This window comes from Macaca thibetana, chromosome 15 (assembly GCF_024542745.1).
Source record: "Macaca thibetana thibetana isolate TM-01 chromosome 15, ASM2454274v1, whole genome shotgun sequence".
Classification (NCBI taxonomy): Eukaryota; Metazoa; Chordata; class Mammalia; order Primates; family Cercopithecidae; genus Macaca; species Macaca thibetana.
The window spans coordinates 102,612,969-102,638,437 of record NC_065592.1 but is presented as its reverse complement, the minus strand read 5'-3'; the positions used below and the strand labels follow the sequence as shown (position 1 = coordinate 102,638,437).

Here is a 25,469-nt window from a genome sequence, read left to right as displayed (position 1 = left end):
TCTGCGCCCATGATCCAGACACCTCCCACGAGGCCCCACCTCCAGCACTGGGGATTACAATTCAACACAAAATGTGGGCAGGGACAAATATCCAAACTATATCACCTGTCTGTGTACACTGCATTTTGTTTATTCATTCATCTTTTCTGTGGACATTTTGATTGCTTCCACCTTCGGGCTATTGTGAGTAATACCACTGTGTGAACATGGGCACGCAAAGATCTATTAGAGTCCCCGCTTTCGTTTCTTTTCCACCAAAAGTGGAATTGCTGGATCATACAGTAATTCTATCTTTGATATCTTCCACAGATTTTGGACCATTTTAGATTACCATCAGCAATGCACAAGGGTTTTGGTTTCTCTCCATCTTTGCTAACATTTTTTATTTTCTGTTTTTTAAAAATAGCCATTCTAGTGGGTGTGAGTGGTACTTCATTGTGATACTTCATTAATTTACATCTCCCTAATGACTAATGATGTTGATATCTTTTTATGTGCTTGTTGGCCATTTGTATGTATTCTGTAGAGAAATATCTATTCAAGTTCCTTGTCCTTTTTTTTTTTTTTTTTTTTTTAAAGAAACAGGGTCTTGCTATGGTGCCCAGGCTGGACACGAACTCCTGGGCCAAACCATCTTCCTGCCTCAGCCTCTCTGGTAGTTTGGACTATAGGCATGTGCTGCTGCACCCAGCTTCTTTGTTCATTTTTTAGTTGACTTGTTTGTGTTTTTGTGGTTCAATTGTAAGAGTTTCTTTATATATTCTGTATACTATATTGTTTTCAGATATGTTTTCTCCAATTTCGTAGGATCTCTTTTTCTTTTTTCTTTTTTTTTTTTTTGAGACAGTCTCAAGCTGTCGTCCAGGCTGGAGTGCAGTGGCACAATCTCAGCTCACTGCGATCTCTGCCTCCCGAGTTTAAGCAATTCTCCTGCCTCAGCCTCCTGAGTAGCTGGGATTACAGGCGCGTGCCACCACGCTTGTAGTTTTAGTGAGACGGGGTTTCATTGTGTTAGTAGCCAGGATGGTCTTGATCTCCTGACCTTGTCATCCGCCCGCCTTGGCCTCCCAAAGTGCTGGGATTACAGGCGTGAGCCACCACACCCGACCAAGAAGGATCTCTTTTAATTTTCTTGGTAATGACCTTAGTTGTACGAATTTTTAAAACTTAGATGAAGCCTAATTTACCTATTTATATGAGTTACAAGGGGCCTTACATAGATAAAAATTTCTTAAAAAAGAAGTACAAAGTTGAAGACTCATAATTCCCAATTTCAAAATCTACTACAAAGTTACAGTAAACAAAATTGGGTGGTGCTGGCATATGCACAGACATATAGAGCAATGGGATGGAACTGAGAGTCCAGAAATAAAGTCACTTTTATAGTTGATTGATTTTTGACAAGGGGGCTGAGACCATTCAGTGGAGGACGAATTATCTCTTCAACAAATGGTAGTGGGATAAGTGGATATCTACATGTAAAATAATGAAGCTGGACACCTACCTCACACCATATATAAGAATTAACTCAAATAGATCAGTGACCTGAATATAAGAACTAAAACCATAAAACTGTTAGGAGACATAGGAGTAAATCTTCATGACCCTGGATTCGGTAATGGATTCTCAAATGACACCAAAAGCATGAGCAACAAAATAATTCATTATTGTTTGAAAGAATCATTTTTTTGTACCTTGCCAAGTTTGTAAATGTTTATGTGGCTAACACTAGAAATTCACGTAACCAAGAATACACAGGTAGCCCACGGGCTGACAGTGAATTAAATAATCTGAGCTGCACACGGTAGTGCATCAAGCCCTCGAAACTGGCATCAAATACTTCATTTTCCATTCATGCAGATTCGTGTGCTCCAGTTGACTTTATCTTTGGGTAACTGTTTCCCTGCAGAGGTTAGCTTGCTGCATTGGTCATTGGTCATCAGTCCTCTGACCAAGACAACAATCTTGTTTGTTATTCACATGATTTTCCTTTTTGTTTTCCTTACTCACATAGAAAATGAACAAATCAGAAGATGCCCAAAATGTAGTTAGGCTTTGGGCAGTCTTAAAAGTGTCATTAAGTGGCTGGGTGTGGTGGCTCATGCCTATAATCCCAACACTTTGGGAGGCCGAGGCAGGTGGTGGTGCGTGCCTATAGTCCCAGCTACTTGGGAGACTGAGGCAGGAGATTCGCTTGAACCTGGGAGGCGGAGGAGGTTGCAGAGAGCCTAGATTGTGCCATTGCACTCCAGCCTGGCAACAGAGTGAGACTCCATTTCCAAAAAAAAAAAAGGTGCCATTAAGTATGTTTTATTTGGCTCTTTGGAATTTTTTGCCATCATATATTCCCCAAATGAAATTGTTCTAGACAAATATAAGTGAATCTTATTTGTATACTTAAGCTGTGGGCTTATTGGCCTCTTGGATATGAAACCTTAAAAATAATTTTTGCTATCCCCACTGTTCCAAGAAGTGTCCCATTTATATCCACTGACTTCATTCTTGCAGATAGTATGCATCTTGAAATGAGCAGCTGAGACCCTCCGGATGTGTCTCTTGCTTCCATATCTGCCCCACTGCCAGGGACGATGTCTTTATAACACTACAACACAAGATTCCTGGAAAAGCATTCTGCTTTTTTGGATAAAGTCGAGCCATGGGTGTTTAAGTCTCTTTTATGATCCAACATTTCCCACTAACAAATCTATCATTTTTTAGATTCAGCTAAGAAGGGATATAAACATTTATTTAAATCAAGATTCTAAAAATATATGAAAGTACACTTTTCTACTTAAAGAATTTACATTTTGTTGATTTTTGTTTCTTAATGACCATTATTCACGCTGTATTATTAAGAGTTTTAAGGGGCTCTCGTACAAATGTCAAATATAGGGTTTGTTTAAAGCTAATAACATTTTGTGGAAACCAAGTCAGTAACGGAGCAGAGACAATCTGTATAAACCTTTTAGCTTCATAAACCTTTTAGCTTAGGCTGTAGATAGAACATTTAGGGCAGAATAGTACACTAAATTATCAACCTTTTTCAAACATTTACTCTCAAAGATCTGAATTCTTCCAATCTATGATTTTCCCTCTAGTTTTGGCTGTTTGTTTAGACAGGGTCTCATTGCATCACCCAAGTTGGTCTTGAACACCTGGGTTCAAGCGATCCTCCTGCTCCTCCTGCCTCAGTCTCCCAAGTAGCTGGAGTTACAGGTGTGTTTCAACATGCCCAGCTCCATGACTGGTTTGAAGCAGAATTAATTTAGAGTAAAATACAGATAAAGGCTGTGGGTTTCTTTTGCCTGAGATCATGCTTCTATCTCATTTACATGTATTCAAGTTTCTTCTAAAATATTCTTGAATGGGAAACTTGTGTCACTCAGTAAATCAAAATGCATTTTCCCTCAATCTAGGCCCTATAGGCCTAATAATGATTTTCACTGCCTAGGAGGTCTCATTTTGAATTCTTGACATATATTTTTATATTTTATGCACTTTGGGATGGATTTTTTTTTCTTTTCTTAATCCTTTCCTTCCTCTATCTGTCTATGTATAAGCTTTTTCAGAGTATAAGGGAGTGTTGAGGCAGTTTAGTTCAACCAAGTTCAAGAAAAGGAAAATAACAGGGGTGTGTATCAAGTCATCCCAGCCTTCCCATTCAGGGGATGGGCTGTGGATAAACAGAATTGCACATCTTCAAGAGTACGCACACTCCAGCTACCTCTCCCAGCCGATGTGATGATTCTTTCATAAATCAAATGGAAAACCAGAGACCAGCAGACATGTGGGGAAACGAGCAGAAGAAAAAAAGGATTAACATGAACAAACAGACAGAGATAGCTCAGATAAGCGAGGAGAACAGCCACAACCAATGACAACGGGCATTCTCATTGAAATTCTGCATGGTAGCATATTTCCCAAGATAAGAAACTACTTCTGTGGAAAAGGGAAAATCAGAGTACAAGAAAGGTTATTAAAAATAGAAGATGCTGGAGAAATCGAGAATAGGTACAATCAATCCCTCATCTAATAGAAGCTTCAGAAAGAGAAAAGATATAGGGATTGGAATGTTGTAATTTTTAAAAATAGAAGAAAATGTCCCCAGGCTGTGGGAAAAATTGGGTTTTTATCCCTTCTATCCCCCTCCAGCCCTCACAAAGCAATTCTGAATGGATCCTTGTGAATCTTCAGAACTCCAAGGTTAAAGAGAAAACTCTAACTCTTCCAAAAAGTAGGGAAAAAACACAAATTTCTTACAAAGGAAAGATAATCATACTGGCTTTGGATTTTACATTAACAAGCCTGGATGCTAAACTTAAAAATGAAATAACGTCTGAAGAAGGAAGAATTTGAACTTGGACTGCATTCAGGACTCTGTCAATCAAGTGAGAGACCATGAATTCAGAAATTTTAATGTCATCTAAAATAATTTATTAGTCTTGTTTGTACCAGCACATGAAATGGTTGAAAGGAGACAAATTGAAATACCAAAATTGGCAACAAAGAATTAGAGGAAAAAAAAAACTCCAGAAAAAAAAAGTAAGATCCAAATGTTACTGGCAGAAAATGATTCTTCAATTAGCAAAGTTTGATGAAAAAAGATTATCCTTCTCTCTTAGTGGGTCCAGTCCTATTACTTACTCCTGCAGTGAAAAATAGTTACAGAATCCTATTAATGTTCTTTATTGATAGGGTATATATGCGTTTATTTATTTGAGACACCGTCTTGCTCTGCTGCCCAGGCTGGAGTGTAGTGGTGTGATCACAGCTCACTGCAACCTCACACTCCTAGGCTGAAGAGATCTTCCTGCCTCAGCCTCCTGAGTAGCAACTATCACAGGTGTGTGCTATCACGCCTAGCTTATTTTTGTATTTTTTGTACATACGGTGTCTTGCTATGTTTCCCAGGCTGATCTCGAACTCCTGACCTCAAGCAATCCTCCTGTCTCAGCCTCCTAAATGCTGAAATTGTAGGCATGAGCCACTGCACCCGGCTTTTTGGTAGGATTTAGAAACAGGCTGTGGACAAGGCACAGAACACTTATATATTTTAGAACAAACTATAAATAACATAGCTGGAAATCTTAAATACTGATGTCTACTTTATTTTTCTTATAACAAAAATCAGGGTAGTGGAGGAAGGAATGTCATTGTGTTAATTTTGTAGATAGATATGGTCCAAGGTCAGTAAGTCAAGACACAAAGATCTGTTATTCAAACAATAAGTGCCTGATTTAAAATTATAATCGTGGACATCAGAAGATGATGACTAAGTTCTCATTCTTTTAAATAGCTGTTATTTCTGAAAAGGGAAACTGGGTGGGGTGGGGGTCGCTCCTGAATGAAGGGGACTGGCTATGCATAAAAGAACATTTTATAATCACCTTATTATTTTAACCACACATGCATTGTGCCCATTTTTTTGTTTTAAAGTGTACTTTTATAAAAAATTATTAAAATGCAACCAGGCTTTCTCCTGCTCTCTTTGTGAGCTGAGTGATTTGACTTGGTCTGGGCGGCTTTAATTTGAGCTTCTGAACTAACACCTGCCCTCTCTTCTCTCTTTCCTCCCCTCCTTGAAGACGGACCTGCCGTGTGCATCCTAGACCCCAGTGACTCCTACTTCCTTGAAGATTTGCTCCATCAGTTATCCATCACCAGATCTATACAGAATCTTTCCTACCGCTCTAACCCTGCATTACCTTATACTAGTCATTCTTTCTCCTTTCCTTCATCTCCACATTTATTTCAAGAGAAATCTACATTTCTTGTCTTTCTAGCCATCTCTTCCATTTCCATCATTCCCAGGCCTATTGCAACATAACTTCTATTCCCTTCACACCTCCCAACGTCACTTAACTAAAATTTTCTCAGTCAGCATCTTCTGATGTCCACGATTATAATTTTAAATCAGGCACTTATTGTTTGAATAACAGATCTTCACGTCTTGACTTACTGACTTTGGACCATATATATCTACAAAATTAATACAATGGCATTCCTTCCTCCACTATCCTGATTTTTGTTATAAGAAAAATAAAGTATGCATCAGTATTTAATATTTCCAGCTATGTTCTCAATTAAAATTATTTAACCCCTGCTTTGTGAAATCAAAGATTTACTTTCTATTTCTATCGTACTTGATATCTCAACACTCCTATTCCTCTAACTGGGATCTGAAAATGTATCCTATTAGATTTTTGAGTTTTCAGATTTTTTAAATTTGAAATTTTATTTTCACGATAATTTTAAATGAATAAGATAGGATAATCTAGATATTGGCCATATAACAACAGTGTTAACATCTGTGTAACCACCACCTACATTAAGATATGTAACATTTCCAACACCCAGCAGGCCACTGTCAGGTTCAAAGAGGTTGTTGCATGTATCATTTTTTGTAGTGTTTTCTCTTATTTTTCCTTCTTTTCTTTTTCTTTCTTTTTTTTTTTTTTTTTTTGAGACGGTGGAGTCTCACTCTGTCGCGGAGGCTGGAGTGCAGTGGCGTGATCTCTGCTCCTGGGTTCAAGCAATTCTTGTGCCTCAGTCACCCGAATAACTGGGATTACAGGCACACACCACCAGGCCTGGGTAATTTTTTGTATTTTTACTAGAGACGAGTTTCACCATGTTGAGAAGGCTGGTCTTGAACTCCTGGTCTCAAGTGATCCACCTGCCTCAGCCTCCCAAAGTGTTGGGATTACAGGCATGAGCCACCGTGCCCAGCCTGTACTGCTTTTTCTTAAGGTATTAATATGTTCATTTAGGGTACTGTTTTTCATGGTATGAATATTTCAGGGTTTGTTCATCTTCCGTGAATATTTGGGATATTTCGATTATTTGCCTAGTAGGAATAAAGCTGAGGTCTGTTACCTTTAACAGGTTATTTATCATACCGGAGTCTGTGACCTGATGTTCTTTATGTGTGAATCATTTTCAGTAGATAATGGATTATATACAGTGGATTACTGGCCCTCCTGATGTCTGTGTTTAAGTAAAAGCTTTATTGAGATATAGTTCCCCCTATTAAAGTATACATTTCAGCAGTTTCTAGTACATTCACAGGGTTTTACAGCACAGCCATTACCACTGTTCTAGGATACTTCACTGCCCCTCAAGAAACCTTGTACCTATTATCAGTTATTTCTTGCTTCCCCGCAGTGCCTACCCCACCCCATCCCTAGGCAACCACAAATACCCTTTCTGTATATTTGCAATTCTGAATGTTTAATGTAATGGAACCATACATTATGTGTGGTCTTTTATTACTGGCTTCTTTTACTTACCATAATATTTTCAGGATTCATCCATGTTGTAGTGTGTACCAGTTCCTTTTTCTTGATGAATAATATTTCATTGAATGGATAGATCACATTTTACTTATCCGTTCATTAGTTGCAAACGTTTGTGCTATATCCACTTTTTTTGCTATTACGCTTAATATTGCTATGAGTATCTTTGTATAAATTTTTGTGTGGCTATGTGTTTTTATTTATCATAGGTATATACAAAGGAGGGGAATCGCTGGGTCATATTATAATTCTATTTAACCTTTTGAGGAACTGCTAGAATTTTTTCCAAAACAGCAGTATAATTTTACATTTTGGCCAGCAATGCACAATGCACAAGGGTTCAAATGTTCTTACATCCTTGCCTACATTTATTTGTTATTTTTTGGGTTTGTTTTTTTTTGTTGTTGTTGATTGTAACCATCCAAGTGGATATGAAGTAGTACTTTATAGTTTTTTGTTTTCTTTGTTTTTGAGACGGAATTTCACTCTTGTCGCCCAGGCTAGAGTGCAATGGCGTGATATTGGCTCACTGCAACCTCCGCCTCCCGGGTTCAAGCAATTCTCCTGCCTCAGTCTCCCTAGTAGCTGGGATTACAGGCACCCGCCGCCACACCTGGATAATTTTTTTTTTTTTGTATTTTCAGTAGAGAGAGGGTTTCACCATGTTGGCTAGGCTGGTCTTGAACTCCTGATATTAAGTGATCCACCCGCCTTGACCTCCGAACGTGCTGGGATTACAGGTATGGGCCACTGCCCCCAGCCTTTGTTTTGTTTTTTGAGACGGAGTCGGCGTCTCACTCTGTCACTAGGCTGGAGTGCAGTGGCACGATCTTGGCTCACTGTAACCTCTCCCTCCCATGTTCAAGTGATTCTCTTGCCTCAGCCTCCCAAGTAGCTGGGACTACAAGCATGCGCCACCATGCCCAGCTAATTTTTGTATTTTTAGAGACGAGGTTTCACCATGTTGGCCAGGATGGTCTTGATCTCTTGACCTTGTGATCCACCTGCCTCAGCCTCCCAAGTGCTGGGATTACAGGCTTGTTACAGTTTTGATTTACATTTTCCTGGTGACTATTATGTTGAGTATCTTTTCATGTTATTGACTTATTATTGACTATTTGTATATCTTCTTATTGACTACTAAATATAGTCAATATATTCATATATCTTCTTTCAAGAAATGTCCTTGTAAGTCTTTTGCCCATTTCTAATTGAGTTGTTTTGTTGTTGTTGAATTGTAGAAGTTCTTTATATATACTGAAACTAGTCCCTTATCAGATATATGATTTATAACAATACTCACTTATTCTGTGGGTTACTTCTTTCTTGACTGTGTCCTTCAGTTTTGATGAAATCAGATTTACTTAGTTTTAATCTTGTTTCTTATACTTTTGGTATCACATCTAAGAAAACACTGTTTACTCCAAGTTCATCAAAGTTTATAACTATGTTTTCTTCTAAGAGTTTTATAGTTTTAGCTCTTATATTTAGGTATTTGATCTATTTTGAGTCAATTTTGTGTATGGTGTGAGGGACAGGTGCTCCCTTTATTCTTTTACCTGTTTCAGCATCATTTGTTGAAAAACTATTTCTTCTCCCTTTTGAATTGAATTTTCTTGGCACACTTGTCCAAAAACAATTGACTGTAAATATGAGGGTTTTTTTCTGGACTCTGAATTCTATTCTGTTCATCTATCTGTGTATCCTGTGTCTGTACCACAATTTCTTGATGTATTATATCCTTGACGTGAGTTTGAAATCAGCAAGTATGGGTCTGCCGGGTTTTTCATTTTTATTTTTTCAACATTGTTTTGACTATTCTGGGTCTCTTGAATTTTTATATAAATTTTGGGATCAGTTTGTCAGTTTCTGCAGAGTAGTTAGTGGGATGCTTTTAAGAATTGCATTGAATCTGTAGGTGATTCCTGGAAATATTGCTATCTTAGCAGTATAAGTCCCCTGATACATGACATGGGGTGTTTTTCCATTTATTTGTGTCTTCAATTTCTTTCAACCATGTTTGTAATTTCCAGATATGTTTTGCATCTTTTGTTAAATTTATTCCTAAGTATCTTACTCTTTTTGATGTTATTGTAAATTGAGTTATTTTCTTAAATTTCATTTTCAGATTGTTCATTGCAAGTGTATAGAAATACAGTTGGTTCTTTATATGAATGTTGTATTCTGAAATCTTGTTGAATGAGTTTAATAGCTAGTTGCCCTCTTGCGAGTTTTTCTCCCTGTCCATCATACTGCTCCTTTATGAACCCCTTATCTGCATAGTCCTTCTTGAATGTAACCAAAAACCCATGTGCTGAGAGCTGTTCAAGTGCTTGACTGCGTTGTGTTACTCACTCCCCACATTAGTCTCATAAACAATGTGGCATTATTATATCCATTTCCTGGCTGAGAAAACTCAAACGCAGAAAGTTTAAGTAACTTGCCAAGTTCTCCCAATAGCATATAACAGATTGGGCGTGTGGTATTCTCCTTTCATTCTACATGCTCTCTCCCTGGAGAATTTTTCTTTATTATACTGCTGTTTGTATATGAATGGTATCCAGATATTTATCAGTAGATGAAACCTCTCTGCTGAGCTTTCACACTAAACCCCAATCACCTACCAAGTATCTCCCCCTATTTGTCCCATAAACCTGACCCAATCACAGCTCCTTTCTCCTTGTTGTTTACTGCCATTTCTCTAAAGCTGCTTCTCTCTTCCGCCTTTTATCTTGATTGACGGTGAGTGCCACCACTCCCTCCCCCAGATTCACTCCTGGATGCCAGTTTACACAAGCTGTTCTACCATGGCACAAGCACTAGCTCTATTTCCTTCATTTATTCCTTCTTATGAGGTTCTTTCTTCTGACTAACATGCCTTTCATCACTTTGCCATCTGGCAAGTTCCAGCCCTCTATGAAATGTTTCCTGAGGGCCCCAGGCAGAGCTGGATTCCCCACTAGGTTTTTCTCCTGCCTTTGTTGATAACTAGATCACAGCATCGCCAAGTGCGGTATAATGTATATTTTCCTATGCTTGTCCCTGCCCCCAATGCTATGAGTGCTATTGGGTAAGCATTGAGTTTGCACAGTATCTAGAAGACATTTTATAAATGCTTATGAAATAAATGAATGGTTCTGACATGGAAGAAAATAGTTTACAAGTTTTTTTTTTTTTTTTTTTTTGAGGTGGAGTCTTGCTCTGTCACCCAGGCTGGAGTGCAGTGGTACGATCTCAGTTCACTGCCACCTCCACCTCCTAGGTCCAAGTGATTCTCTACAGTTTGGGTTTTTGTTAGTGAGTTGATCACTATGGAGTTATTGCCCCAGGCCTATCTCATAAATGCACATTGAACTTCATAGCCCTTCAACTTTCTGACTCCTGTTCAACTTTCAGATTCATGCTTCCATGCCACCTCCTAAATTCTTCCTGATATCTCAAATTTCATGAAGTTCCTTCAGACCTCTCTTTTGCAGCACTTGCTATGATATAATTTATCAAACATTTGTGAAGTTATCTTTTGGATTGATGTCTGCTTTACTTGGTTCTGAGTTCCATGAGAATAGAGATCCTTCCTTAAGTCCGTCCTTCTCCTTAGTTGTTTCCTGGCCCTTTGTCTACAGCCTAGTTTAGTGGAAGCTCGATGGATATTTCTCTGGGCAATTGAATAATTGTAGCCATGAATATTTTATTTTATGTTTAGCATTTACTTCCTGTGTGTTGGTTGCCAGTTTAATAATGGAGACACCTTAACATAGCTGACCACATATTCAGCAAACTCATAAAGAATGTGTGTGTGCTGTGAACCAAGAGATCGTTGAGATATTTTGGGATGCAGAACTTGTTAAGACATGTTCTCTTCCAGCTAGATGCTTATGCTCTAGTCTGGAGCTAAATAACCATAATACAAGGCAAAGCAGAGTGAGGAAACTCCCTTCTAAGCAAAAAAAAAAAAGAGCTTCATTCTGAGGATGTAGAAAGAAGCTTAAGATTAGATTCCTTTGGCCATTTTCTATGGTTTAAATGTGTCCCCCAAAAGTGCATGTGTTGGCCAGGCATATTGGCTCATGCCTATAATCCCAGCACTTTGGGAGGTTGAGGCAGGCGGATCACGAGGTCAGGAGATCGAGACCATCCTGGCTAACATGGTGAAACCCCGTCTCTACTAAAAACACAAAAAAATTAGCTGGGCATGGTGGCAGACGCCTGTAGTCCCAGCTACTCGGGAAGCTGAGGCAGAAGAATGGTGTGAACCCGGGAGGCGGAGCTTGCAGTGAGCTAAGATCACGCCACTGTGCTCCAGCCTCGGCGACAGAGCGAGACTCTGTCTCAAAAAACCAAAAAAAAGTGCGTGTGTTAGAAATGTAATCCTCTAATGTGTATGTTCATGGTATTTGGAAGCGGGGCCTTTGGGGAGGTAATTAGGAATAGATGAGGTCATGAGGAGGCTGGGCAATGCCTGTCATGGCATCAGTGGCTTTCTAAGACGACGAGAGAGACCCTAGCTGACATGCTTGCTCTCTCTCATCATGCCATGCTCTCCACTATGTTATGCCACAGCAGAAGGCTCTCACCAGATCCAGCTTCTTCATATTGGACTTACCATCCTCCAGAACTGTAAGAAATAGATTGCTTTTAAAATTATTTTGTCTGTGGTATTCTGTTATAGTGACAGAAAACCAACTAAGACACCATTGAGGTTTTTTTTTTAAAATTGTAGAACAATTTATCACAATGCTCCACCCTTGAATTAATCATAATGATCTTATAAGCATTTATTAAACTTCATCAAACTCCTAAGCAGACTCTTCTGCCGTCTTTTGGTGTTAATGAGCTTCCTAACAGTCTTTTATATTCTCTGTTAGCACTGATGTTTCCTTAGTTTCTTGGAGGGTTTGGGATTCCAAAGTGCATGCAAGAGCAGCGGAGTATTGAACTGAGCAGATCTGTAGGCAGACGCACAAGGCAAATTGAGAAGGTGCGATGCCTCAGTCCGAGACTTTGACCTGATGTTCTGTCTGTCACGAGAACATATTCACTGCACAAATGCATTTCCTTCCATTGTTAGTTCTGTTTAATACTTTTACTGGACTCTAAAACGGATTTTCTTCCGTAAAGCTTTTTATTGTTTTTCCACAGTTGCCCTAAAACTAGAAAAGCAAAAAGTCAGCACAATGCCTGCTTGCAGAAAAGAATGAATTCCACGCTTCACATTAACATGTTAGTTTTAAAAATTTATCCAAATTTGTGTAATTCTCTATTTTATTTGGTGTTATATGCCCTTCCTTACCAAAGAAGATACAGAATGAAAAAAATATGATAGGGTGTAAATTAAGAGGGCACATCTACACGTCCCTGAATAAAAATAACTATTAGAGTAGGGGTGAAGTTTATGATGGAGAGTTGCTGCATTCTCTTCATTTTTAATGACCCTTAATAAGTAGTTTATGCTACTATCCTGGTAATACCCAATTCCTATGTTTCCTAAAAATAAAGCTTATATAATCATCTTAATTTTGATGAATGAAATGACTATTCACGCTTATTAGTTAGCTCTTCATGCTTAATGGAGACAATCTATACTCTGGCCCAAGTAATGCCTAAGTCACTGTGACCAGCTCTGTCTACAGACAGCCTATGGGATGGGCATTGACATCCACAATGCTTTGGTTGTATCCTAGCCTTCCCTCTTACTGGCTGTGTAACATCAGAGACATTCCATTCCCCATCTCTTCCTCGTTTCCAGTTTCATCATTGTACAACAGAGCTAATGGCACCAACTTCTGCAGAGGGGTAAGGATTTCATGAGTTAATATAAACACTGAATTAATATTAAGAACATCCTTTTCCCTCACTCATCTCCCTCTCCCATTGTTTGTTAAAACACACACACACACACACACACACACACACACACACACACACACAATGATGACCAGTATATTGGGTACTCAGTACTTCAGGTAAAACAGCAAAGATATGCTGCTGCTGATGATGGTGATGTGTGTGTGCATATGTGTGTCTGTGTTTTTTGGGGGGTGGTTAATTTCTCTTCTCATTGCTCTTCCTTGGTGCTGCCTCTCGGGCTCACTTTGCATGTTTTCCCTGGGCTTAGGGCCTATGTGGGAGCAAAGATGCTCATTGTCATGGTCCAATAAAGAGGAATAGATGGGCTTCAGTGAGCCCGAGTAGATTGTCTGTTCTTTTGAAAACGGCAGATTGACCAAATTTATTGGATTTAGAATTGTAGCTATTATAAATGTCATGACCTCCCATTTTTAAGCTATCAAAAGAGGGTAGAGCCATCCTTATTAACGTTTTTATATTTTAATTATTAATTCTCTTAAACATCTGGTTCCTTTGCTAGGTGTGTCCTGGCTGATAGTTGGAGCCCTCCAGCAACATGCCTGAGCAGAGCAACGATTACCGGGTGGCCGTGTTTGGGGCTGGTGGTGTTGGCAAGAGCTCCCTGGTGTTGAGGTTTGTGAAAGGCACATTCCGGGAGAGCTACATCCCGACGGTGGAAGACACCTACCGGCAAGTGATCAGCTGCGACAAGAGCATATGCACGTTGCAGATCACCGACACGACGGGGAGCCACCAGTTCCCGGCCATGCAGCGGCTGTCCATCTCCAAGGGGCACGCCTTCATCCTGGTGTACTCCATCACCAGTCGGCAGTCCTTGGAGGAGCTCAAGCCCATCTACGAACAAATCTGCGAGATCAAAGGGGACGTGGAGAGCATCCCCATCATGCTGGTGGGGAACAAGTGTGACGAGAGCCCCAGCCGCGAGGTGCAGAGCAGCGAGGCGGAGGCCTTAGCCCGCACATGGAAGTGCGCCTTCATGGAGACCTCAGCCAAGCTCAACCATAACGTGAAGGAGCTTTTCCAGGAGCTGCTCAACCTGGAGAAGCGCAGGACCGTGAGTCTCCAGATCGACGGGAAAAAGAGCAAGCAGCAGAAGAGGAAAGAGAAGCTCAAAGGCAAGTGCGTGATCATGTGAAGGCCCTTCCTGCGGGAGGAGCAGCTGTGTGTCCCCGGCACCTCACTCCCCCCAAGTGACACCCACCGTCGTCAGGGTAGCATGTACAATGCCCACGTGTTAAACATTGCATTTAATCGAGATGCGCCCTATAGTCCTTAAGAGGGCGTTCCACACCACCAACAGTAAGCCACCCCCTCTGGAGTCACACAATCTGCCAGGCGGTTCAAGTGAAAACCAAAACGCTCAGCATCCCCGGGAACTGAGAGCTGCCAGCAATTTCTGAAGATGGCGATGAACACCCGAAGGTGGGAGGGAGGACTGGTACCCACAAAGCAACATGTACCGAGAGGACTAAATGTCATCTACGTGCATGTGAGAGCCTGTTAACCCAGAGCTACCCGCACCAACCCCAGACAGAAGCCAATCACATCTTTGGGGGAGGGGAGGGGCAGGAAGAGGTGAGAAGATCAGATGGTCCAAAGTGGACCACAGTTGGTCCATTTTACACATTTTTAAAGGAGATTAAAAACCACAGCCTCTCCCCCAAAGGGTGTTCATTCTTAATTCCCACCTGGCCTGTTAGGAGCCTTGCTACCCTGAGGGCATGTGTTCACCTCACATAGACCTAGTTAGGAAGTATCATTTTAACCTATTAGAGTATTTATCTTCATGTGCAGGGATAAGTGCACTAATAGTGTGCTGCTCTGTCAGAAGTTCTTCAGTTTTTAAGTGAGGATATCGTGACAGTATTAAAACATCGCAATAATGCTCCTGTGTGTTATACATCGAGGGTTTTAGAAATGTGATTTTCTTCTTTTGATCTGTGAGGAGTATAACTTCTTTCAGCCCTCAGATTTTAAATATAAGCAAATAGACTCGGTATTTTTAGACGTTTTTTTCCTCCAAGGTGGTTTTCTTCTCTTAAATAACTCAATCGGTACCCAGCTGGGTAGCAGCCAGCAAAGGCCATCAGACAACCTGAAGCACATCCATTTTTGTAGTGTCACAAACATGTATATGCCACACTTTGCACCTTAATGAAATACTTTGAAACAGAAGTTATTCACTGTGTTTTTGATGATCTATCTATATTGGAAATATATTCCTGGAAAATGCATTTAAGTAATAGTAAATTCTCCTGCATGTTCCATTATACATGTCTTCTAAGAGCGGTTCGATACAGTATTCACTCTAGAAACAATTATCTTTTTCTCCTAATGATTTTGTGTGCATCTTTAATCTTTCAAGCCAAATTACAGCCATTTCAGGTTTCCTGTGTTAGCTTGGGGATAGGATGGTAGCTGGAGACAGGCAGGCTGCTCTGCCCTGGGAAGAGCCCACTCAGCTTAATTGCTCTGCCATCGTAGAGCCTGGTTGGACTTGGCTTCCTGAAAACTCCCACTGATAGTGCCTGTTAGATCTCCTGTTTGTTTCAGTTGGCAGAACATTTACTGGCCCCAACTGTGGCATCATCCTCTCAGCAATCTTCTTGTCACCCGCCTGGCAGGCAGAAGAAGCTGCAGTCCCACGTGGGCCTGCCTGGGGGGTGGGGGCTGCCTGGCTGTTGGGTGGCAGTGCCAGCACAGGCAGGGCTTAAGTTGGGGATGTTTGACTGTGCCACCTCCTGCAACTGCTGTTTCTCCTGTCCCTCCTGTGCAGGGTTAGCAGCAGCAGCAATGTGGCCATCTCCATCCCCCAAAGCGCACTTGCTCTCTCAATATGTCCTAGTTTTCTTTAGCCTTTTCTGGTTCAGTTCCCTTGTCCTGATCTCATCCTCTCTGGTCTCCCAATAACTCACCCTTGGGATGTGTTTAGTATGTGGGAGGTGCCTTTGAGAACTGCTTGACTCCATGGTCTCCTAGAACAAAACCGCCCTGACTTTGCAGGGGGAGCACTTATGCTGAGCTGAGAAAGCAGAGAAGTGGCCTGGGAGCCAGCTGGGGGTGCAGAGCATTTGGGCCAGTCCTGTGCCCCGCTTCAAATTCCTCAAGCAGGATTGTTCTGTTCTAGAAAGCTGTTGCACAGCATTCGCAATGAGATCTTTAGTTGGCGGATTTTCTGGAACATTTGTTTTTCAACTTGTCCCGACATTTTTTTCTGTTTCTATTCTGAGAGAGAGATGATCAAGTTTTAATTTGGGTATAGGTTAAATGGAAGAAGAAACAGAACTTCATGGCCAAAATGGGGTGTATAGATTTTGAGTGGGTTCTTTGCTAACGGTAGAATGTGATATTTACCACCGACTATAGTGTTAATAAAACTTTTAATGTGAGACATTCCTACAAACCATCCCATTTCTACTGATTGTAAGTCAGAATTTATTTTATCCCTTTCAAATCGGTTTCTACATAAGTGTTTAGGGCTTCATCAGCATGAGAAGTTTATAATTACTGAAAATCTGATTTCATTCAGGACACGTTTTTTCCTTCATATTTTGCCTGTGAATTTATAGGCTAGGAAGGCTATTGAAGCTTCAATTATGGGTCTTCATTTTGAGATCATTTTCTATGAGCCGAACTGAGGATATCGATGATTATCGCAAAATCATCTTTTAGGAGCTCCCCAATTGACTCAGGGTTTGAGGAGTTAGTATCACAGAATCAAATTTTTTTAAAGCATTTGTATGTTTCCATTCCCAAATATGTAGCTGTGGTTCTTGAAAACACATCCTACATTGCATATGGGCACAGCAGTTTTTGACCCAGCCAGAATCAGTTAATATTTAATTAAATATTGCTTTGAGGATGGCGCTCTGGGCATGAGCATGGGGCTCCATGACTTCCCTTCTGTCCCCACGAGCCCCTCCTCCATCCAGCGACAAGCCATGGGCATGCACACAATGCAGCAAGACCAACACAAGAGCAATATTGAATTGTTCATTCTATCTAAAATTACATGTATATAAAACATATAATTTATCTTCCTGCATTTTTGAAGTATAAAGTCATAAATTGTACATATCTGTAAGCTAGTATACTTGTTTCACTGTTTGTAATATTTAAGAAATGCTCATTCTTTGTAGAACAAAAATGTATTAAATATTTTAAAAATTGCTCTGTGATACTTAATTTTTTTCCCCTAAATTTGTAATGTGTTGCTTCTACGTAAGTTCTCTGGAAATATCTACAACTAATAGGACACATGTAAATCCTTGAAGACACATCCTGGAATTCAGTACCCCACAAGGACAGTGTGTATACAAAGTATTTGCAGAGCATGACTTTTATATGTGTGGGATATCGATGTGTATATTTATATTTAAAGTGTATTTATTGTTACAAGTCTATTCTCTATTATATTTTATTTACTCTGCGGTTATAAAAATCACCCTTGCATACAAGTTTCTAGTTGCCAGTGATGTTCTGGAAATAATGGGACATATTACAATAAAGTTACAGTTATGACACCCTGGCTGGAAAGTGGTGCTGTGTCTTATGGGGTTAGCTGGTCTAGGATGACCTTGACTTGGTGACCCCTCAGCAGTTGTTATGTGCTTACGACCACAATAGAAGGATATCAGGCTCTGCACAGAACTAGTATAGGCAATAGTAGCTCACCCTGGGGTGTCCTGTGAACCTTTCCCATGCTCCCTGTCATTGGGTGGAAATGAAGCAGAAGCTCCAGACAGGTTAAGGTGAGAGCGAAGGAGTAGGGCAGGGCCCTACTTGTGTCAAAATAGAAGTGAAGACAAACTCCCTTCTCTTTTTTTTAATCCTGCCTTCCTCCACAACCCCAGGCTATTAAACTGTAAACCAAAAATAAAATTCTAAGCCCCCCAACTGATTGATGGATGCTCCCCTTGGCCAAGGGCATTCCAAAGTTAACTCAAAAACTAATTCAGGCCATTATGGGAAGTAGGGATCAGACATGCCTCATTATATCCTCCTCCTCTTGAAATTCAGGCACAACTGACCAGCATTAACATTAAAACATCTGAAGAATGATAGACTGTTCGGGTCTGGTAAGAGGCATTTCCTTCTATTGATTGTTTCTGCATAATAGAAACCTTGGTTTCCATAAGCCCTATCTTAATCCAGACATTCCCTTCTATTGATTCCAGTCTTTAGATAATAATCTCTTTCAACCAATTGCCAATTAGAAAATTCTGGAATCTACCTATGACCTGGAAGCCCCCATTTTGAGTTATCCCACCTTTCTGGACCAAACCAATGTACATCTTACACGTAGGGATTGATGTCTTACATCTTGCTAAAATGTATAAAACGAAGCTGTAGCCAGATCACCTTGGGTACATGTTCTCAGGATCTCCTGGGGTTGTCTCTAGGGTCATTAACCACTCCTCTTAGGCTCAGAATAAATGTCTTTGGAAATTTTATATAGAGTGTTCTTTTCATTGACAAAATGATGGCGTTAAGCCTGGGACAAGTCAATGCCTGAGACATGGGGTTGCAGTAGAGCAAGAGGTTTAATTGTAGGGTCCCCCTATGAGGAGACAGGAGGAAACCTCAAATCCATCTCCCAGAGGACTGTGGGGCTAGTGATTTTAAGGGTTTTGGAGTGGGCCACAGCATGAAGTGTGGAAATCATTGATTGGTCAAAGAGTGAGGGGTAAAGTTGTGGGATGAGGATGAAGAAACTGCAGTCTCATGCTGATCCCATCCTTCTGTGGGGTCTTCAAATTGGGTGCTGGAATTTGGGGCCTGAAAAAAATCTTAACCGATCCTTAAACAAAAGCCTTATGATTCTAATGTCAGAGGGCCTGTCTATGGGAACAACAGGGATGCAAATCAACTCTTAAACCATCTTATAACCTTAATGCCAGACATCTTATCTACAGGAACAAAGAGATACAAATGGTCAGGATCTAGTGCTATGTGACTTTTAGCAACAAGGAAGTGGGCCAAAGTGCAGCCTGATTAATGCTTAATTATGACTATATTTCTGTACAGAACTTGGCATACTGTTCTTGTCAACCCTGTGGGGACAGTTTCTGCCCTAGCATTGTTGCTGAGTACTGCTTCAGTTTTGTCTTTATTTGTCTTTTTCCACACTGGTTGTAAAATGAAGCTTAATTTTGATGATGCAGGAAAAATCCATCAAACACTAAAAGCAAAGTCGTCACTCTGCGACGGAATGGCTGAGTGACACTGGGTAGGTTCTTGCCCTCTTAGTGCTTCTGCAAAATGGGAATGATTGACGTCTGCAGGGTGGCGGCCTTGAGGATTAATTTCATGATAAGCACAAAGCACAGAGCTGGCTGGTCATGTATTGAGCTTTCAGTGGAAACATATAAAAATCTGCTGACTGTGTAGCATTCTATCAGGAAGGTTGGCGGCAATGTGAAAATCAAACTATCCAAGTGTAAAAACCACCAGAAACTTCCGCTTCTTCCAGCCTCTTTATCAACAGCTTTCCTGGTCTTGCTGTCTGCATGCCCCTCCCGACTCCAACCCTCCGCCCAGCTTCAGGTCATTATTGCAACATTAGTCAGGGCTCCCATTTATGGAGATAATGACAATCAGCAGACCCCATTAGGCACCATTAAAGCGTATTCTGGTGCTTATCAAACTTTAATGTGCAAATGAAGCACTTCAGGGTCTTGTGATTCTGTAGCCTCTGAGGCAGCAGGGCTGAGTGGGGCCTGGGACTCTGCATTTCTATCAACTACTAGGTGATGTCCTTGCTTCTGGTCCGAGACCACACTTTGACATGCAAGGCTATAATCTATTTGCTCTTTTGTTGCACATAAGAATCACTTGGTAAAAGAGTTTTGCAAACTATTGATACCCAGACCGCCTACCCCTCGCAGAAACTGTGTATTAGTAGGTAATTTTGATATGGAATCGAATATAAGAATCACTGCTGTTAGCCAAGTTTAATTGGGAATGCCTGCCAGCTCCCTAAGTCTTGGGGTGGGATGGAGATGCGAGCAGGCTTTGTTAAATCAAGTTTTCCTTTAGTGACTTTTTTCAGTCAGTGGTATTGAGGGTCTCAGCTTTCTCTATGTACAGCATTTTCCAAGGTTAGCATTGAGAGAAAATTGTAATTCAGGTATAGAGCACCTGCCCATCTGCCCCACCCTGGGGAGTTCCATCAGGGCTACGTGGGCAGTGATGTCCCTGGTTGTGGGTCTGAGCCCCAGCAACCATCTGGACCACCCCTCCTTGCCCTCCTGATCTAAGCATGGCACACTCTCTATTCTTAACAACTCCTCAGGCTTCTTCAGTGTCTGCAAATACTGAAGACAGGTGCCCCTAAAACCATCTTTGCAAAAATTATGACAGTGAGAAAAATCTGACACAGGAAAATTAAGAGTGAAAGAAATCTGACCTAAGAGACTCCATCTTTCTTCTAACCTCCAAGCTGCCCTTATTTATTCCTGGGCTTAGTCCGAACTAACTTTGGGATGAATTTATAGTTTAACTTTGAAACATAGATAATAATAGCTCCTGCTTGAGCAAACTTCTCTTTGCCTGGAGACCAGACTCTTTAGCAAAGCTAACAAATTAGCCACAAGATTAGAAATTATTATTATTATTATTATTTGAGACAGAGTCTCTCTCTATTGCCCAGGCTGGAGTGCAATGGCACGATCTTGGCTCACTGCAACCTCTGATTCCCAGGTTCAAGCAATTCTCCTCACTCAGCCTACTGATTAGCTGGGATTATAGGCATGCACCACCACACCCGGATAATTATCGTATTTTTAGTAGAGACAGGGTTTCACTATGTTGGCCAGCCCGGTCTCGAACTCCTGACCTCAGGTGATCCACCCACCTCAGCCTCCCAAAGCGCCGGAAGATTAGAAATTATTATGGCTCAGAAACCATGCAGCCAAAACCCACAAGATTTCTAACCTCTCCAATTTTTCCTATATATAACAATTCTACTGTGATCTAAGATTGATGTTCAAGGTATTTTTCAGACCCTGCATTCTCATGGACCAGCTAGTACCACCCAGACTGGTAAACTGGCACATCTGGTCTTGTGGCCCCCACCCAGAAACTGACACAGCACAAGGGGATGACAGCCTTGACTCCCTATAATGCCGTTCCTAACCCAACCGTGAGCACTTCCCATTCTCCAGCACCCTGTCCACCAAACTACCTTTTAAAAACCATAGCCTCTGAATTTTCAGGGACGCTCATTTGAGGAATAATAAACCCTCCAGTCTACCGCTTAGCCATCTCTGTGTGTATTAAGCTCTTTCTCTGTTGCGATCGCCCTCTCTTGATAAATTGGCTGTCCCTGGGCAGAGGGCAAGGTGAACCTGTCAGGAGGTTATGCCCCCATCAATTCTGCCTTGGCTTTGCTGACTTGCGGTTGCCCCAGATACTGTAAATATGGGGTCCGTGGCCACAGTTTCTTGCATTCAGCACCCAGTGGCTGCTGCTGTGGCCACATCCACAGGATTCCTTTAACCCACAGCACTGGCTCTGCCCTGCCAAGGTTACTGCTTCAGATCTGGGCAGGAACTCTCATGCCTTCATCTTTTCACATCTCTGAATTGTCCTCATTCACTTTTCAATTTCCATTTACCTTTCTTCACTACAAGGGGTCTTTGCCTATCCTAGTCTATCACAAGTCACTGAGGGGCCCAAAGAGGCAGGCATCTGCCTGAGACATTTTAACATAAATTCTATTGTCACAATGATAATAATTATCATTATTGTTGCTATTATTTGTTTGCTCTTCTAACTCCTCACAGTCTGCCTCAAACAACACGGAGTTAGCTTAGATATAGGAAAACAGAGGAAACCACCGTACTTCAACTTTACTTCTATAAGGAGAGATGGGGAGCTCAGAAAAAAAACCTAGTGGAGATAGAACTGTTCGCCATGAACGTAAGATGAAAGTTACGCAGTTTCTTTGTGAGGGAGCGACACCGTAGATGTGAAATGTGTTATTTGCCCTTGCCAAAAATCAAGACTATATCTTTTGCAGTCCTTTTAATAAAAAGTACACATTAGCTTTCAAGAAGTACCTCTCCAAGTGTTCATGTGCACACACACGCACACACACATGACATGCACACACCCCAACAAAAATAAAGCAGCCCCCACAGTTAGATACTACAAAATATCTCAAATATCCCCATTGCAATCTTAGCATAAGAATCAGGAACTCAGAGTGGGCTGGAGAATGGGCTTTAATATATCATTGTCACTATGAAACTGGAAACACACACTTACAGAGTGGATGTGTCAAAACGTACTGCTTTGATTATGTCATTTCCTCTGCTTGGAAATCCCTTCTTTCGGTCTCCATGTCCATCCCTGCATATGAACATCTTTCCTATACTAGGGCTGCCCTCAAATGGCCCCCTCTATGCTTTTTCCATTCATTTAAGTCAAAAAGAAAAAAAAAAGGATTTTCTCTCTCTTTGAAATGTTTCTTGATTCTTGCTTTCTTGACCTTTCTGGCTTGTAGGACATTTTGCTATACAGAAGTGATTTCTTTATAATTCTGACTTGTTTGAAGTTTAACCCAAGTCCATTATTGAACCCTCTCGACAACCTGAACTATGCTTTGGACCAATAAGTATCCCATGCACATTTGCTAGACAGAGCAGCAAAACCTGCCTGGCTGCTCTCCATGGGAATCACCCGTGCAGTTCTCTGGGTCTTCCCATTCTTCCCCCTTCTGGGCACAGAGTAAGATTGCACTTCTGGCCCTCTTGTTGGTGAGATCCGACCATTTCTGCTATGCAGTTGTGAGTGAAGGAGGACCCTGATTTTAGGCTGGAGCATTTCATTGCCCTCTCCCCAAAGAACAGGCAGTGTTCCAGAGAAGGGTTGCTCTCCTGACTTGCTTTTCAGAGTGAGGGCAAGGCTGAGATGGGAGCAGAGGTCCCTGTTGACCTGTGATAGATTTAAAGTCTATGGGAGAAATAAACCTTTGTTGTTTTAAGCCTTCAAGATTTTGGAGTTGTTTGTTACTGGGGCATAACCCAACCCATCTTGACTAATGTGTTACCTCTTTTTATAGTCTCAGAGATTAGCATTTCCTTCTTGTCACCCTTTTCCTTCCAAGATTCAAATGAGAAGTTGCTAAAATCTGTACAATGTAAATAAATACAGTACAATAGAGGTTGAAGTTCTCAAGAAATTTAAGAAATGCCAGAAACTCATAAAGTGTTTTTTTCCCCAATCCTTTTAGCAGGTTATAAAAAAGAATATTGTCAAATGTAGGCTGACTAGTGTTAGCAAGAAATAAATTAGACTACAGAAATTATGCAACAGAGTCAACCTGATAAAAAGTACTCAGGTATTCTACACTTTTTTATCTTTGCCTGGTAAGTCAGTATTGTTCAAGATAGTCGGCAATTGAGTAGTCTGTAAGGTTTTGCATAGTTTCCAAAGAAAATGTAGTGAGTTTTTTTTCTTCTTGTAAATTTAAAGATGTGAAATATAAAACTAATTGACATTTATCAAAATTCCATTGAATTCCTAACAGTGGTGTTGTCAACAGCAGTTGCAGAGACAGTGGGACCTTTGTCATGACATTGAGGCAGATATTCTAGTAACATTGTGCGTTTCATCTTGGCTAGTATACGGTAGGCTCACCTGAGAGCAAGAATTTTTTTTTTTTTTTTTTTTGAGACAGAGTCTCACTCTGTTGCTCAGGTTGGAGTGCAGTGGTATAATCTCAGCTTCCTGCAGCCTCCGTCTCCCAGGTTCAAGAGATTCTCCTGCCTCAGCCTCCCGAGTAGCTGGGATTACAGGCGTGTGCCACTAGGCCTGGCCAATTTTTGCATTTTTAGTAGAGACGGGGTTTCACCATGTTGACCAGGCTGGTCTCGAACTCCTGACCTCAAATAATCCACCGGCCTCAGTCTCCCAAATTGCTGGAATTATAGGCATGAGCCACCACGTCCAACCTGACACCAAGAATTTGAGAAATGAAGGTTGTCATATGGAGGTTGCTGAGGGAAGGTGCTCAGTGAGGGTGCTGAATCAACTGCATGCTTTTTGCCGGTGGTTGTGGTTCTCCCGTTCAGCCCTCCACCATTGGACTGTCCCTGTATTTAAAATTCCCCAAATAAAACCCTATGTCTCATTTGCTGGCTCTAGGTCTCTTTGGTCTCTTGAACCTGGTGCCATCCCTACTGAAGTGAACAGGGATTTGACATGACAGCTAGTGTATTTTCATGTTTGTTGCATGTACTTTCTTATGTTTGTTAAATTGCATTTTCCCGTTACATTCCTAACTCATGGTTCAGTGAAGCACAAAGGTCGAGATAAAATAAGAGCAAAATACTCAACTTATAATGTCATAAAGCACCTTGAAGCTTTCTGTGCCTACAGTCAATTTGTCAGTCTGTGAGTATGATAATTTTCCAAGTCAAAAAATGTAAACTAGTACGACCACAGTGGAAAACAGTGTGGAGATTCCCTAAAGAACTAAAAGTAGATCTACCATTTGATCTAGCAATCCCACTCCTGGGTATCCACCCAGAGGAAAAGAAGACATTTTACAAAAAAGATACCTGCACATGCATGTTTATAGCAGCACAATTGCGATTGCAAAAATATGGAACCAGCCCAAATGCATATCAATCAATTAGTCGATAAAGAAAATGTGGTATGTGTATGTGTGTGTGTGTATATATATACCATGAAATACTACTCAGTCATAAAAAGGAACGAAATAATGGCATTTGCAGCAACTTGGATGGAATTGGAGACCATTATGCTACGTGAAGTAACTTAAGAATGGAAAACCAGACATTGTATGTTCTCACTGATAAGTGGGAGCTAAGCTGTAAGGCCCCAAAAGCATAAGAATGACAAAGTAGACTTAGGGAACTCAGGGGAAAGGGTGGAAGGAGGTTAAGGGATAAAAGACTACACATTGGGTACAGTGTATACTGTTTAGGGTGATGGGTATACCAGAATTTCAGAAATTACCACTAAAGAACTTATTCATCTAACCAAACACCATCTGTTCCCCCAAAACCTAGTGAAATAAAAATTAAAAAAAGTTTTAAATGTCTCCCATACCAAAAATGGTGTGTATAGGAGATAAGACAAAAATATCTGAAGATGTGATATTTTAGGTCTGGATTCCTCATGACAATGCATTGATCTTTATGCATTGAAGTTTATCAATTCATTAAACTTCTGCCACCACTGGTACACCAATCAAGATCTTATTTTTTAACAGAACGAATGCAAAGTAATCCTGTGCAAAATTTGAAATAAATGAGTTTTTAAAAGACGATAAAG

At 40.8% G+C, this 25,469-nt stretch overlaps 2 protein-coding genes across 5 annotated transcripts in view; one reads left to right on the top strand and one right to left on the bottom strand.

Annotated features, from left to right (window-relative positions):
- The window catches only part of DIRAS2 (DIRAS family GTPase 2), a 68,541-nt gene extending 50,850 nt beyond the window's left edge, over window positions 1–17,691 (top strand). For 2 of the 3 annotated variants that reach the window (XM_050761293.1, XM_050761292.1), the window contains exon 2: window positions 13,663–17,691. In XM_050761293.1, the coding sequence (XP_050617250.1) occupies window positions 13,699–14,298 (600 nt within the window). In that variant the 5' untranslated portion in view covers window positions 13,663–13,698 and the 3' untranslated portion in view covers window positions 14,299–17,691. Of the gene's footprint in view, window positions 1–12,790; window positions 13,089–13,662 lie in introns of those variants that run through there. The other variant, XM_050761294.1, reaches the window with a different exon arrangement.
- LOC126937670 (40S ribosomal protein S20-like) overlaps window positions 1–25,469 on the bottom strand; it is a 1,038,442-nt gene that overhangs the window by 630,237 nt on the left and 382,736 nt on the right. The gene's annotated exons all lie outside the window — the stretch shown is intronic.